At 45.7% G+C, this 17,389-nt stretch overlaps 1 protein-coding gene across 1 annotated transcript in view; it reads right to left on the reverse strand.

The window, feature by feature from the left end:
• Positions 1-17,178, reverse strand: part of CSPG4 (chondroitin sulfate proteoglycan 4) — an 83,853-nt gene extending 66,675 nt beyond the window's left edge. The window contains exon 1 of the mRNA XM_006268768.4: positions 16,985-17,178. Within this exon, the coding sequence (XP_006268830.3) occupies positions 16,985-17,078 (94 nt within the window). The 5' untranslated portion in view covers positions 17,079-17,178. The remainder of the gene's footprint in view (positions 1-16,984) is intronic.
• Between the last annotated feature and the right edge of the window lie 211 nt (positions 17,179-17,389).

The following is a 17,389-nucleotide window of genomic DNA, read 5'->3' on the forward strand; positions in this document are numbered from 1 at the left end:
ATCAGAGTGCAGTGCCAGCTCTGCCTGCCTCCCGATGCCGGGCTGTGCTCTGATGGGCTCTGCCAGCCCCATGGAGCTCAGCCTGGTGGCAGGAGGCGGGCAGAGCTGGGGCTGTGCTCCACCTCCTGATACTGGGCTGAGCTCCACAGGGCTGCAAGCTACTAGAAACCCAGCCCAGTGCAGGGTGCAGGTTGGGTTCCCAGCCGCTTGAAGCCTGGTGCAGCCACTTGAAGCCTATTGCTTCAAGTTCCCAGCTGCTTGAAGGCCAATCACAGCGCTGAGGAGGGGAACGGTCACCAGCCCAATCGAAACATCAAAACAGTGCCGAAACAGTTTCACTGTTTTGACGAAACGGAACAGAACAGAACAGTATTTTCGAAATGAAACAGAACTTGAAATGAGACACTGTTCCGTCGAAACGGATGTCCAAGCAGAGCGCTGCTGTTTCGCACAGCCCCACTGGCCAGTGCCCCATCCATTGCCCCTCTGCTTGAAACAGCCAAGTGAGCCGTTCCAGCCCTCGAGCGGGTATGTGGAGGTTGGGTGGGAGCTTGGAATGAAACCACCCATTTTACCTCTCACATCAGTCTACTTGGATGGCTACACAGAGTCCTCTCCCAGCACCCACTGTGTCCAGTGGAAACCTTGGTATGGATTATTTGACTTAAACTGCTCAAAATCCTTACCAAGATCTCTGGGAGTGGGAGTAAGGGTTTCTTTAGAGGCCAGGATAACAAGAAAATGAAGAGCAGAGCAAAGTCAGGAGACAAAGAGAAGAATAAATGGGATGTCTAAACTCCAGTGGAGAGTTGCATATATTAGCATTTCTACCCTGAAATAAGTGGAGTGATGGCAGGTTACACCAGCTGGGGATCTGAGCCCACACATCTAAGCCTACCCTGGGACAAAATGTTTTCACAGCACCGGGATGCTGGGGGAACTGATCAACTTTAATCGGGGCAGGAAAAGAGAAGTGTTTAAAGAGAAGGCAGGCATGTGAGGCAGCTTTTGAAGCTCATACAGGAACAACCCACTGTGTGTAATTTCAGAATCTGGTGCCGTCAGTAAAGGAAGAGGGAAGGCGCCTTTCCTCTCCATAGCACACAGCATCCTCCCCACTTAGCACAAATCTTTCCTCTAGAACCGTGCACCTCTGAGGCTGCACAGAGTCTATGCAGCCAGCCTGAGGTGGGGCACTGGGGCACATTTGCTTTGCTTTAAGCCACTGCAGTGAACAGTGGAAACATATAACAAGCAGTTTTTGTGTCCTGGGCAATGGCAGTGGCTGGGGTGGCAGTGGCGGTGGCTGGGCCAGCAGCAATGAAAGCCACTAACCGACTTGTGCCCAGGGCTGATGTCCTGTTGGCCTTACTGGAACAATGTGTGCTATAAAGAAAGAATAGCCGTGGTGGAAAACTGGATGTCATGTCTGTAACTTAATATAAGAAAGCAAGAAAATATTTAGAGTTTCTTCCTGCCCGTCTGTCTGTCTTTCTAGGGGTTTTGCATGAGAGAGATTTCTCCCTCAGGAGCAGGATACATTATCCCTCCAGCTTTTCTTTCTATGAGAATCAAGCCTGGAGTTTATGTTTATTGAGAAAATAAGTGCATGACTGCCCGCCCTCTATTTATAGTGCAAGATTAATGTATATATACACAGTCAGTCCTGAATGTGTGAGTGTGTGGGTGTGTGGAAGTGAGTCTCCACATCCCCTCTCAGAGCTGCTGACTGGGCAGATGGTTTTTCTCAGCCACCTCCACCTCAGCCAAAAGCCTCTTCTCTCAGCCTCCCACCGCCCCTGCTCCCAGAGGAAATGACACTGGACCCAGAGATTCTGTGGGACAGGATATATAAAACCTTCAAACGCTGCTGAAGTAAAGCCAGGAGGATCTCTCTATCTGGGAGAGGCAGGCAGGGAGGGGAAACGGAAAATTCCTCCATAGTCCCCCAGGGCTGGGAGCTCATCCGTCCCTGTGGTTCTCATGTGTACCAAGAGTCTTTTTTAGAGGGGTGCGGAGGAAGAATTTCAGTTTTATGGCTCATTCGCAGCTGTAAAGCAAACCTGAATCACTTACATCCTCTGGATCATTTTAATACCCTTTTCCTCTGTTCATCATGAGCCTCAAATTCACCTTCTCAGGAGCTGTAAAAAGGTTGCAGTGATCTGACTTGATTGCACTAATGGGCTTTTTTTGGTGATAGTGTGGAGGACAGCAAAGCAAAGAGAAAGATGATGGAAACTTATGCTGGCAGTTCATTTGTGCTGAGCCAAATCTATCTGCAGAAGGAGCTGTCCATTGAAGACATCAGACTCACTCCTGAGTAGAGTTTGGTCTGGAATCATCATAAGCTGACATTTTACTCTTTTTTTTCCCAGGAGGAGAGAGAAAATCTGGAAAGTGATCAAGCAAGGGCGAGTCATTTGGGCAGAAAATTGAAACTATTATAACAGAACTATAATAATAATTATAGTACCTAGCAGCCCAATTGGGGCATGGCAGTAGAGCAGTCAAGGCTCCTGTCTATGTGGATCAGGAGACATGAGTTTAAGCCCTGTTCTTGACTCATGCAATGATCACCACCACTTGACCCAACTGTGTTAGGATGCCTGATTATTCAAAGGCAGCTGGATGTGTTGCCAGCCACATTGCTCCATTACATGTTGCTGCCTACAGAACCTGGAAGGCCAGAGCCATGCAGAGCCAGCAGGATGCCGGCTTGGACAGACCATTGACCTAGAAGCCCCAGTGAAGATCATTGCACCATTGTACTGAGAGCTGCACATGCGCTCAGAGACAGTCCCTGTCCCAACCATCTTACCTAAACGAGACAAATGTGCTGTATCATATTCCTTGCTTCAGAGCAAGTAAGGGAGGCAGAGAGAGGTCAAGGGGACACAACTGTGTATTCCTAAATATCTACCTTGTACCATCAAGGGTCACTCACCATTATGTAATGTGGCTTCAGTGTGGGTGCACAAGACAGAATACAAGTATTTCACCTATATGCAGAGCTGGTATGAATGATTAAAGCCTTGTCTACATGGGAGAGGTTTGCCACTTGTACCTGCTGGGTTCCCAGATACAGTCATGTGGACTGGCTTACACACAAAAGTGGTACAATTTGACTACAGCAGTATAAATAAAATGGTTCAGCTCCCTCACTGCAGGCAAAACTACAACAATATAAACATGTCAAAACTACAACCATATAAACTACAACCATATAAAACTACAACCATATGAACAACTGGCTTAGGGACCGCACCCAGAGAGTGGTGGTGGATGGTTCCTTCATGGCCTGGAAGGAGGTGGGCAGTGGGGTCCTGCAGGGTTCGGTCCTTAGACCGATATTATTCAATATCTTCATCAGCGATTTGGACGAGGACGTGGAGCGCACCCTCTTCAAGTTCGCTGATGATACCAAGTTATGGGGCAAAGTTAGTACATCGGAGGGCAGGGAGCAGATTCAGGCTGACCTGGACAGGTTGGATCAATGGGCAGAGAGAAATAGGATGCAATTTAATAAAGATAAATGTAAGGTACTCCACCTGGGAAGGAGGAACCCCCAGCACACCTATAGGTTGGGGAGTGTCCTTCTCAGCAGCTCGGAGGCAGAGAGGGATCTCGGAGTCATAATTGACTCTAAGATGAACATGGGCCAGCAGTGTAACGAGGCCATCAACAAGGCCAATCGCACCTTGTCATGCATTAGCAGGTGCATGACTAATAGAACAAAGGAGGTGATGCTCCCCCTCTATGCAGCACTGGTCAGACCGCAGTTGGAGTATTGTGTCCAGTTTTGGGCGCCGCATTTCAAGAGGGACGCAGGGAATCTTGAGATGGTCCAGAGGAGGGCCACTTGCATGATTAGTGGCCTTCATGATAGACCCTACGGGGGGAGGTTGAGAGAGCTGAATCTCTTCAGCCTTCACAAGAGATGGCTGAGGGGAGATCTTGTGGCTGCCTATGAATTTATTAGGGGAGGTCAACGGGGAATAGGGGAAGCGCTGTTTACTAAGGCGCTCCAGGGAGTCACTAGGAATAACAGGTGTAAACTAGTTGAGAATGGATTTAGGTTAGATATTAGGAAGAAATTTTTCACAGTAAGGGTGGCTGGGATCTGGAATGGGCTTCCAAGAGAGGTGGTACTATCACCTAGCTTGGATGTCTTCAAGAAGAGGCTAGATAGTCACCTGGCTGGGGTCATCTGACCTCGGTCTTCTTTCCTGCCAGGGGCAGGGGGTCGGACATGATGATCCATTGTGGTCCCTTGTGACTCTACAATTTATGAATCTATGAATCAGTGAAGGTGTTTCCATATGAGAATAAGCTAGCCTGGTACAAGGCAGCTTTATATATACCATAATGACTTCCTGCAGGTTAGGCAGTCATTTTACAGACTGTAGTGATAACGTTACCTTCTGTATGTTACCAACTGTATGGGTAAGAAAATCATATTGCCTACTGACATATGTCTAGGGATAAAACATTATGTATAGGTTAGATCCAGTCTAACAGTGGCTTTTGAGGGGAACAGCTCATCTCACTTCAGAAGCAACATAAACTAATTTGAGAGAAGGCCTTCTTATACCAGAACAGGATTAGTCAGATAGCATTTGTGCAACTATAGTGATTTAATTCACTCCTTATTCTTTCCAAAAAAGGTTCCCCACACTGACAAAGCCATAGCTTGCTCAAGGTCACCCAGAGCATCAGTAGCAGAACTGGAAATTGAATTCATCTTCTCAAACTCGCTGTAGATGGGTACCATCCTGGGATGGGGAAGGGAGGTTGTCACATGGACCTCAACTACCAGACCATCCTCCTTCTTGAAGATAGAAAAAAAATCTGAATCCTTTGCCCCTCCCCCCCCCCAGCTAAAATATCCAGGATATCTATTTCAAACATCTGGGAGGCTGTGACTCAGACAGCCCAGAATTAGCAACAAAAAAAGCATTTCTTCCACAAGTAACCGAAGAGTGGAGTGTGGTTGAGAGAAGCCATGAGTTATGTGCTTGTGAGCATACATGTCTGGTGGTGATGAGACACTTCTCCTTTTCCCCACAAAAAGCCTATAATCCTCCATCCTCCCTCCAACCCAACATACAAATAAAAAACAACATTTGGATTAAAAAAACCCTCCATATTCTCTTGCTCAAATTTACAACTGACTCATTGCCCATAAAAGCTCTTTATTAACTGGATGAGTCATGGCACCATTCTGTGGCTTTTGAGCTACATGGAACTTACAAGATTGTTCCTTTTTTTCTTTGTTCAGCAGATGACACATGCTGGAGCCCATTCTCCTCCCAGGCTGGTACCCACCCTGAGTCTGTGCAATCCTTCTTGCTTTCTCTGCTGAGTGATATTTTTGGCATACCTCAAGTGGCTTTCTGTCTGTCTGTCTGCTACTGTCCATCTGTCAGGAAGCCAAGAGCAACCACTCAGCACAATGCAATACTCAGTGGTATTGCATGGACCTCAGTGAAATTGCAACACAAGACACACCCAGATCAACAGAAGTAGAAAGATGGAAAATATGAATTTGTCACTCTGCTGGGTCTAGGATGGGGAATGAGGAGGGATCAGAATGTATGTTCCTTCATCAACTGGGGGGAGGGGGGTGTACTTCTGGCTCATCCAGATGAAAAAAGTGACAGCTATCAATTATTCCAAGATGATTTAGTAAAGGGAGGAGCCCATTTTTTGTCTGATACTAGCAGAGACATTTACCTGCTTAGTTCTGGAGCAGGGAGTCTGGGAATTGCTGTTTTTTTCTGATGTCTCAATGTTTCACCTTGGAGCTGGTACAGCCACATTTTCCATCACTCATCCCAGTATTCCCCCAGCTTCTCCCCACGGTTTGCTTCGCACCTACCTCTGGGCTAATGATTCTCTTTTCCAGCCAATGATTCTCTTTCTTTAATATGCATTGACGATTCACTTCCCAAAAATCAAACATGGCAGTGACATTAGAGACCCCAAAAACACTGAGCTCACCCAAAGCTTTCCCTCCATCCTGGACTCAATCCAAACCTGAAGTCTCAGTGGCCTTTGGGTTTGGAAAAGCAGTGACTGGAGGCAAAACTGATGAAACACAATGGGAGAATCTGTTCCTCTGGAATTTCCAGCCTAGTTTTGCAGATGCAAGGGTGACCCTAACTCAGGTCTAAATTTTGCAATAAATGGAACAAACCAAGCTCAGTGAATCTCAGAGCTTTTGAAACTTGGATCCGTATCTGGGTTGGAATTTTGCAGCCTCAGACTATCTCTAATAGACCCCTAGAGAAAAACATATAAATACACATATGTGCTCCCACAGAATTATGCAGCAAACTCTCACAGACAGGCAAACACTCCTAAAAGCTGTATCTGCAAAAATTATGTTTGCATTTTTGGTCCCCATGATTCATTGCAAGCGGAAGAGCTGGTAGTTCAACAGTGAACTGCTTGCATTGCTGTGCTGAGGAAGGGCTGAAAATCCTGGAGATCAAATAAACTTGTTAATGTGACTTTTATGTAAGGTGGTTTCTAGTTCCTGTGCATTAAGAAATGACTACAAGTCAGATATGTAAGCACTGCAAACTAAATACACTTCATAGAAACATTTCTCTCTTTGGGCTTGAACCCAGATTTGACCTACTCAGTGAAGTTACAAAACATTGTGGCTGTATTTCTAGTCTCCTCATTTTTCTATTATATTTAAACTGAAATCATAAACAAGCATTAAACTATTACTAGGTTAGTTTGGTAAACATTCTGTTACCATAGTTGACCTGAAACTGCAGTTTTGCCCTTTCATAAAGACTGGGACATCTTTAAGCATCTGCAGTATTTATGGAGTTAGAGCTTTCCATTCATCTGTTGCCTCCACTGGGTATGCCCCTAAGTTCTCTCCATTGTCATGGGGCTGTGCTGCACAGCCTGGCTCATACCAATGACAGAGTCCTGAATCTATTTGAGGCACAGTGATGCGTCATGCACATTTCACAGCTGCAGCATAGCATCACAGTGCTGTAATGAGTCTTTAAAATGTGCCATTGCATCAATCAGCCGTGCCATTTGTTCATGGTGTGAAGACCGCCCTTGAAGCCAGTTTGGTGATACATGTAATAATAACATATCAGTACAGTCAGGGTCAGCTCCATGGAATCCTGCTCAGAGCTGTGTGTGCCAGAGAGATAATAGCTTTGCTCTAAATGCAGTATCTCCTGATTCCAAGGTTAATTGGGTGTAAGAAATCTGTAACTGCATGACATTTGGGACAAACCCAGAGTCCTGTTCAGCGAGGTATGAAAATCCCAGTCTGACTATCCTAGGTACAAAATGTAGGTTAATGAAGCCTGCAATTGTGCTAATACTGGATTCAGTATAGGAGTCTTGACTCTGGACAAGACGACCCTGAGTCTGAATTTCTATGGCTACCTGGAAGGGATGTTGGAAACAGTCCCAAGGAGCAGCAACCCTCTCTCTGCCTCTTGTGAATGGCTTGTGCTTTCATTTTGTCAAGCCATCAGACTGAATTAAGACTCTCAGATAAGGTTTTTTGTGTGCCTATGAAACTACTTCACTGTCTGACATTCAACCTGGTGTTAGTGACTATATTCTTCAGTTAACTCTGTCCTGCACCCATTAAGGAATGTGCTTATTGTGAATTTGCCTGCAGCTTTCTGTTGCTAAATATGAGAGTGAGGCAAACATATTCCTACATGATTCCCACGATACCAGCTTGCATTCTTCTCCTTCCCCCTCTTAAAGTTTTCCTCCGCTCTTTCCCATCAGCTGGAAACTTTTCCAGATGCTTGGAACTTTGACCTCAAAATATGTGGTGAAATTTGCAAAGAGAAAGTATGAATAAATAATTTAATTTCCCAAAGTAGCACAGAAGTAACTCCAAACTGTAAGTACTTTGTTGCTAACCTATTGGCAAATGAAGGGTGGGCTGACCTATCATCACATTGGCCTTTGAGTGAGGAACTTCTAGCTTATCTACACAGATCTCATTAAGAGATAAGGCAAGGCAAGACATCTTGTCCCAACTTGACTACTTAGGTAAATCATTAGAGAAGTCTTCAGATTTAGAAGTAACTTCTCAAAGACAAAGGCCAGAAGGCATGGCAGTCCCAATCAACAACAGGAAGGGCACTGAGATCAAGGTGGCAGGGTAATTGTCCACCTGTGAGACCAACCATTCCTGCAGAACCAATTAGCTGAAAAAGGACTTTGGTGAGTCCTTTGGGCCCTGATTAAGCAAATTCTCTAGTGTGGAACTAATTATGCTCTTGGAACCAAGAACTGGTATGGGTGTTTTGCTGGATAAGAGTCTTGGTCATTTCTCCTCTTCATTGATGTAATTATCTTTGATTCTCCCCTAAATATGGTTGCCAAGTCCAGTCCACTAGACCAGTCTACTGGCCATGTATTTCACTGTTTAAGTGTTATTATTGTGGAAGAATGAAAACTAAATGCATGCAGCCAAAGTACACTTGAACTTTGGGGATTTTATAACCGGATACAGAACGGGACTTTGAAGCTGGGTCTAACTCTAATTCTTACCAAATTTTCCTTAAGGTTTACCTCATACTGGGCATGTCTACACATTGCCCTATGGCAACATTGTTACTGTGCCATGCTTTAGTACTTCCTTTTGGAAGTACTTCCCAGAACTGCCTGTACTGTGCCATATGTGTGGCACACGGTTATTTTTAGCAGCTATTTTGCCATAGCACCGCATCATAATGGGGGAGTGCACTGCTGTGGCAAAGTAGTGGCTTGTCATGTGTAGACACCCATGATGCTAGTTGGATGCTACGTCACTGTACCGCATCACTATGGCAATGTAGCGTCATATGTAGATGAGCTCACTTTGTCAGCCATCAGATATCCTCATTCAGAAGATATCAACCTTGCTCCATTGATGTTGATGTATTTAAAGCACCCAAAGACCTGTTGTCTTCTCATATTTTGGGATTGTCTGAAACTATGTTATTTTGCCACTGATAAACTGTTGGCTCATTGTTTCATTTGTGTTGACTGTTGAGGCCACCAACATAAAGATTCAGATTGCCCAGTTCCCATTAACATTCATGCATTTGGGGATGTCCAACTATTTAGGCTTTCTTCACACAGAAGGGGTTCTGTGTGGGATCGTGAAAGGGTAGAACTGATGTAGAGGTGACATACAGATTGGTTGAAAATGAAGAATACAAATTCAGGACAATTTTGGAATTCCTGACAGCTAAGAGGAACAGGGCAACTTTGCTTCACAAGGAATGACCTCAGCCCAATGATTAACTAAAATCATCCTTTTTGTATACATTGTGCTACAAATTTGCCCTTGGTTACACCCAGTCAATTTAATTGAAGTCACTTGGGTTGTATGACCATCAACAAGGGTGGGGCTTGATACAGTGACTTTAAATATATAAGCCAAAATTCTGGGTGTGAAAAGTGGGTGTTCATATTTCCATACACCCAACCAAGATGCAAAAGGACTTGTGGGCAGACATGTAGCCAAGTTATCTTGCACTCCTACAGTCATGTATTGGTGCATCTCTGCTGGGTATGAAACCTTCTGAAATTCAGGGCCTAATTCTCAAAGAGTGAACAACTGTATAGAACCAGGACTCTGATATGGGAGGTACAGTGAAGGCAATTTATCTAGATACTTTTCTTGGGCATTAAAAGCCTTCCCCTGCTACCCCACTGAAATTCATTCCTTCTGGGAGGCACAGTGTGAATTTAGTGTATAGCTGTCTAGGGTTGCCTGTTTCATCATCAAGATTTTTCCTCCCCTGTCTGCACTTGTTAAAAAAATTCAGCAAGAAAGAAATAGAAGAAAAGTTAATTCAGTGTATGTGTGGCCTTGCTAACAGTCATTCCTTCAATTTAAAAACAGTTTACTAAAACATCACTGTTACATTTCAAGAGCAAAAGTTTACAAGTGTTTTTTTGATATATGCAACGACTCGTTCCATTTTGTAATGGGCAGAATGCCCAGGATCCAGAGCAGAGGCGCTGCCTTCACTAGCTAAACATGGTCCATGCTTCTAAACATGTCCATTCTTCATCCGCCTGTCCTAAATGAAGGCATGGCACACTACAGGCATGTAACCATATGTAAGCAGAAACTGGGCAGGGGGGAAAGTCTATAGAGGGGTTGTACCAATATTTGATTCTCAGTTAGAGCCACACACTCAGCTCTATTAAGGTCCCCTTTGTGCTTGCACGAAAAAGGGGCTGTAGTGTTGGCTTATGCAGTCAGTGAGGGATTTCCTGCCATGGTGGAAGCCTAGATGTTATGGAGCTGACATGGCTGGATGAATGCCATCCCTCTTTGCTGGTCTCTCAAGGACCATGGCTAGGGCTCTGTGCTCCAACCATCCCCAGATGCTAGAATGGCCCCTCATGGTGTTGGAAGTTAGGTGTCTATTAGAGTGGGTTTGCTTGGGACCTGGCCTGGCTCCCAGATAGCCCAAGCTAGGGAGCCACAAAACTGGTATAAAGTAACCTTTGTTTCCTGTCCTTGGGAACAGCATCAAACGGGTCTCAGTCAGTTCCAGGAATAAGGGCCTGGAACTGGCATAAGTTCTTTGGCCCAGATCCTCAGTAGGTGTAACTCTACATCATTCCATGGACCCCAATTTACACCAGCTGGGGATTTGGCCTTTTGTGTATTTGAGGGATCAAATGCACTCTACTCTTACTTTGACATCAAACTGGAAAGGGCCCCAAAATATCCAAGGAGTACACTGCTTTCTGCCATCACTAAACCTTCAGGTCTCCTTTTCCAGTCAACAATACCTTCCACCCATTCTCTCCCATTTAATGGACAAGCTGGGAGGAGTGGACAAGACAATCTCTGTGGAAGTTTGAAGCTGGTAGCACTTGCCTGGAAAAGTAAGAAACACTGACTAAACTTGCTTGGTATGTACAAAGCTGGATGGAGCAGTCTGGAGATCTTGTATTTTTTGGAAACAATAAGAGTGTTTGTACTGTGAAACATCTGAAGTGAGTGCCTGAGGAACACTAGAGCCATTTTGGAAAAAGACACTGGTAATGGCCTTGTTTGGTTAATTTCTGCCCAGCATATAAAGGTTGGGGTCAGATGGAAGGGAAACCATTTTATTCATTATCAAAGCAGAAGAGAAAGAAAATTTCCCCATAAGTGTGCCAGTTACCAGATTCTGGTCAGTGAAAAACAAAGGGATAGAACACAGATGATGAGGAAAAGGCCTGAATGCCTTTTTTTACCTCTCTCTTCACAGGCAAGGTCAGGTCCCAGACTACTGCACCGGACAACACAGTTTGGGGAGAAGGTGAGCAGACTTCAGTGGTGAAAGAAGAGGTTAGAGACTATTTAGAAAAGGGGAACGTGTACAAGTCCATGGAGCTGGATCCGGTGCATCTGAGAGTGCTAAGGGAGTTGGCTGATGTGATTGCAGAGCCACTGGCCATTCTCTTTGAAAACTTGTGGTGATCAGGGAGGTCCTGGATGATTGGAAAAGGGCAAATATAGTGCCCATCTTTAAGAAAGCAAAGAAGGAAGATCCAGGGACCTATAGACCAGTCAGCCTCACCTCGGTCCCCAGAAAAATCATGGAGCAGGTCCTCAAATAATCCATTTCTAAGCACTTGGAGGAGAAGAAGGTGATTAGGGACAGTCAGCATGGATTCACCAAAGGCAAATCATTCCTGACCAACCTGATTGCCTTCTATGATGAGATGACTGGCTCTGTGAATATGGGGAAAACAGTGGACATGATATACCTTGATTTTAGCAAGGCTTTTGATACTGTCTCCCACAGCATTCTTGCAAGGAAGCTGAGGAAGTATGGGTTAGATGAATGGACTGTAAGGTGGATAGAAAGCTCACTGGCTTGTTGGGCTCAATGGGTAGTAGTCAATGGCTCAATGTCTAGGTGGCACCTGGAATCAAGTGGAGTGCCCCAAAAGTTGGTCTTGGTGCCAGTTTTGTTCAATATTTTCATTTAATGATCTGGAAGGTGGGATGGAGTGCACCCTCAGCAAGTTTGTGGATGACACCAAGCTGAGGGGTGCAGAAGATACACTGGAGGATAGGGTTTCGATTCAGAGTGACCTAGACAAACAAATTGGAGGATTGGGCCAAAAGAAATCTCATGAGGTTCAATAAGGACAAGTGCAAAGTCCTGCACTTTGGACAGAAGACTCCCATGTAATGCTACACCCTGGGGACTGACTGGCTAAGCAACAGCTCTGGGGCTTACAGTGGGCAATAAGATGGATATAAGTCAGCAGTGTGCCCTTGTTGCAAAGAAGGCTAACAGTGTACTGGGGTGCATTAGTAGGAGCGTTGCCAGCAGATCGAGGGAAATAATTATTCTGTTCTTTTCTGCATTAGTGAGGCCACATCTGGAGTACTGTGTTGGGCCCCCCACTATAGAAAGGATGTCAACAAGTTGGAGACAGTCCAGCAGAGGGCAACGAAAGTGGTTCAGGGGCTGGAGAACCTGACTTGTGATGAGAGGCTGAGGGAACTGGGCTTATTTAGACTATAGAAAAGAAGACTGAGAGGGAATTTAATAGCAGCCTTCAACTACCTGAAAGGGGGGGGGGGGGTTCTAAGGAAGATGGAGCTAGACTGTTCTCAGTAGTGGCAGAAGACAGAACAAGGAGCAACCATCTCAAGTTGCAGCAAGGGAGGTTTAGGTTGGATATTAGGAAAAACTTTCTTGCTGGAGGGTGGTGAAGCACTTGAACAGGTTACCTAGAGAGGTGGTGTAATCTCCATCTTTGGAGGTTTTTAAGGTCTGGCTCAACAGTGGAACAATATAGTTGGGGATGGTCCTGCTCTGAGCAGGAGGTTGGACTCAATGACCTCGTGAGGTCCCTTCCAACCCTGATTTTCTATGATTCTAAGACAGTGTGCAGTGAACAGTTATGGAGAGGACTGAATTACTGGAGGAGCACATGCTTTTCATGAAGAGAATCAGGGAGGGTAAGAATCTTTTCTGAACACATTGGAACCTTTCTGAGTACCCATCCAGGACCAAGCAAAAAACAGTGCTTATCAGTGGTTACCTTTGGAGTATGAAACCAGGAGGTTCAACCGAAGAAAATAGTTAGGAAGGAGAAGATTGAAGCTGGTTGAAAATTTTTATTAAAGAAAATAAGAGATAAAAACAGCTTTTCCCCACACTAAAATGTTTTCTGTAAAATTTTTCTTTCAAAATTTTCTCATTTTTCAACTAAACTCCCAAATTATTCAGTTTTCAAAAGTTGAGAACTGAAGGTATCCTTTTTCTGTTAAAAATTGAAAATCTCCAGTAAAAATGCTGGAAAAAATGGAAAGAGTTCATTTCTTTAAAAAGATGTGATGAGAACATACTTGTTAATTTCTTACCAGCAATACAGAAAACAAGATAGCTGAATATTTGGAGACAGGCAGAAGCGGAAGTCAAAAAGTCAAGTTTAGAGACAGACATGAAGTCCTCTCAAATGAGGAGGATAAAGTGTTCTGATTTGCACTAGCAGTCAAAGCCATTGTAGGGTTGGATCAAATTTTAGGGAAGGCTGAATGAACAGATCAGGAACGAGACATGGAAAGCATCTGAATGCCAGTAGAAGGAAGTGCTGGTCAAACAGCAAAACACTTGATTTTCTGATAGCCTTAAGAAGGAAAGCGCCAAAATTGGTTCAGTGCGTGCTATGAGTTTGTGTAATTCAGTATTCTGAGTGCTCAGAAAATGTTTTGCAAATCCCAGAGCCTGGGTATACATGCTGAGAACTCATGATTCACTGCTGCCTTGGGAGCTTGTCTTTGCTACAGGAGAGCCATTGCAGAGTCAGTGCAGCTCCCCGAAAAGTGAAGCTATCTTTGTTGGTACAAAGCGTTCTTTAAAAGTGGAAATTTTTACTCTTGCAGCCAGTTGCAAGCCTCTTTCTTCAGGCAAAAATGCTGAGAGTGAGTGTGGGGAGACAGAAAGCAGGAAGTTGGAGGAGCAGTGAGAGGGGGCTCCTCATCTGGCTGGCCTTCCTGGTCAGCTCCAGCCCATGCTCTCTCTCTTCTGAGATGGGAAAGAGAAGACAATAAATTGTACAGCCAAACCGCCTGAGGGGCCGGGAATGGGACGTCTCACCCAGGCTGTAGCAGGGCTGCTGAAAGGCAGAGGAAAGCATTGCTCACCATGAGAAGGACTGCAAAGCTGTGCTGGGAGGCATGGCAGAGCAGTCTTCATTGGTCCAGGATCCTATTCCCTGGGACACCTTTGTTACTGAGGTGCTCTCTGACCCCAGTCAGTGCTTTGGATGCTCTCCTGCCATGTCCCCCAGTGAATGCCCTCATAATTATTGCCTAGATAATCAGTCAAGAGAATCCTACAGATGCGGGACAGCTTGGGGTTGAACTTTGCTTTGACCAGGGCTCATACAGCTTGGAATGCAGTAGACTCTGTGCCATGTGTCTGGAAGAAGCATTCAGCTTGCAGGATCCCCATAATTGTTTAAGGCTGTTCCTTATCTGTTCTCTACCCCTTCCTGCATTCATCTGCCAGTCCTGGGCCCTGCGGAGAGTGGAGCTTTCAGAATGGTGACTAACGTGTGCCTGGTCAAGTAAGACTGATACAGTCACAATCTAGACCCACGGGGCTTTGGGGTGGGTGGAGGAGGTAGTGATTGGTGAAATGACTAAGTGTTTGTTTGCTTTTTAAATTATTTACCCTGTTTATCTCATTCTATTACAAACACCCTGACTCCGCCTCTGTCTTGCACTTAGGCTTCTTACAGCAAAATCTTTGTTTATCTCATTCCATGATGAACACAGATGCCTTGACCCTGCCACCTTACTATCATGTGCTAGGACTCTTTATTGCTTGTATTCTGCCTGGTACCCTGACACCATAGAGCACAGGAGTATATTGAAGTCCACAGGGCCCAGAGTGACACCCATGATAAAGATGTCCTCGTGAAAGCTGGATGAGCCACTGAGTAATAGCCCCTGCTCCATCTGCCTTTGTGAAATAAGGGCTCTTGGTAACTCCTGTGTGTAAAAGCTTAGCCATTCAGTCAGGGAGTACAGACAGCACCATGTGACCATGACGGCTGTCCCCAAGCACCTAAGACAGTAAGACAAGGAAAGCATCCCCTAATAGGTCACCCTTGTGAATGGAGAACGAAGGGGTGGGACACAGCAGTGGAGTCAGGAGAGGAAGGGCTGGAGGTGTTCAATACTGAAGCATTAGTCTGATGCCAATGGTCCAGTCCAGAAAAGGGTGAGGCTGGCATGAGGGCATCCCCCTGAGGTTAAGACTGGCAACTGTCTGTTTCTGGATCTATGACTGTCCAGGCAGAGATGAGGGTAAAGGGGACAAGACAGCAAGAAGGAGGGTGGAATTTAAGTAGCGGGATCACTGAGCAGCATGATGAAGCAGGGAACACCAGCAAGTCTCGGCTGTGCCAAGCAGTGTGTGGTAAAGCCTGGCCACTTCATAAGGGAAGAGAACTATAAATCAGTGCTCTGTGTTGCCGCCTATCCTGTGCCCTACAGTAACCCTTTCTGGCTGAACAGAGACTGGTTCATTCCTTGTGTATCTGTTGCTGTTCCAAGCCCTCCAGAGTCCCTAGTCACTGGGACTTGAATCAATCCCTCGCCTTCTGCACCGCTGGCTGTCTCCTACTGCCCAGATCACCTCGGATGCGGTGGCAGCATTCCATTTTGCCACTCCTATTCATGCACCTCAGCCTTGAAATAGAGGCACACCCTTCTCTGAGGGACAGAAGATACTCCCCAGCCCTGACTCCTTGTTGCTGATTTATCTAGAGACTGAAAGGTGCACCTACCCACCACATATGCAGCCTGCCTAAAAATATCTCCAATGTAGATACAAGCTATGTATGTACCTAGACTTCTGTACTGATGTCCATCACCACTGAATCAGAACAGCTATGCAAAAGAAAACTGATTCCGTGCATCCCATCACTGCAGGATGGGCAAAGCTGAGTCCTGGATGTAAACCACAAGTGCACAAACACTGCATCCCTCATCTGTTACTGACGGTAGCAAGGAGCTGTACTTTGGACAGGAGCTGGCTGCAAACCTGGCTGCAGTGTCAGCCTTCAAGCTCCAAGCCCAAACATGGACAGGGGGCTGGGTGTGCTGCTCCCATACTGGCCTCTCTAGTGAGATACCAACAATGTATGGATGCTGCATCCTAGTAGTGTGGTGCTATCTGCAAAACGGGAAGAGCATTCACTTCCAAAGCATCTTTTCTCTCCCAGTGACATCCCCGCCCTGCCTGAATTCTAGCAATGTCTCACTGACAGCAAGTAGAGGCAAAAATCAAGGACCCCACAGGACTGAGCCCAAACCTATTGATTCCAATGGCAGCATTTGCGGTTGGCATGCATTCAACACCAGTGCACCTAGTACAGCCTACTTGCTAAAGATTGGCTTCTTCAGAGACTGTGACTGCCATGACCCCTTTACTTCCCCATCCAAAATACTTCCCAGTCTCCAACATAAACAAAATCCCTGGTTTAAAACAAGCACCTCATCTGTTTAATCCCAGCCAGAGGCAGCACAGGGCTGAGACCTTATCATTCAGAAACTGTTCCTTCTGATTTCTTGCCCAGTTCTGGCTGGTCTGAAATCACTACCACCATCATTCCCAGTGCTGTTGTGCCTGTATTGGGAGGGAGGATATAAGTAGCTGGTCTTGTAACCAGTCTCCTTATTTGCTCCCTGCAGCTGCTGTCCCAGTGTTTGGACTGTCTGGGCTTTGAGACAAATCTGAGTTCATCCCTTCTCCAGCCCGCAGCCAGGGTTTCAGCACTGAACTATGCAGGTCTGAGGGCTAATCTTGTTCATAATCTTACTCATAACCTTGCCTCTCCTCTGGCCACTGACTGACCCCAGCTCTGTCTGTGTCTGTCTCTGGGACTTGAGCTTTGTATTCCCCAGCCATCTTTCCGAAAGCTGCAACAGTACAAGCGGGAGACTTACCTCCAGGCTCAGGGTCTGCATGTAGAGCCAACATCTGGAAGCCAAACTGGAGAAGTGGCAGCAGGAGGGCTGGGGAAAGAGTGCTGGACCCCATGGTATAGACCTAGAGTGGACCAGCAGCCAGTGTTCCCCACGCGCCAAGAGGAGAAGGCAAGGGAGGCACAGCCTCAGACAGAGCCTATCTGTTTTCAATTGAGGGCTCCGCTACTACTATATTTAATAAACTGCTGCTGAGGGAGGGACCGTCTGACTTTCCCACCAGTCACAAATCTGGCTGGGTTAAAACAGGCAATTCTCAGATTACAAGCTGGTTCTTAAAGGGCTACTGCCTCATGATTGCATCCCACCCCCAAATATTCCCTTATTCCTTTTAGTGGGGAAAGATTCTTTCTTCCTCCATGGTTT

The sequence above is a fragment of the Alligator mississippiensis genome, chromosome 11, assembly GCF_030867095.1.
Source record: "Alligator mississippiensis isolate rAllMis1 chromosome 11, rAllMis1, whole genome shotgun sequence".
Classification (NCBI taxonomy): Eukaryota; Metazoa; Chordata; order Crocodylia; family Alligatoridae; genus Alligator; species Alligator mississippiensis.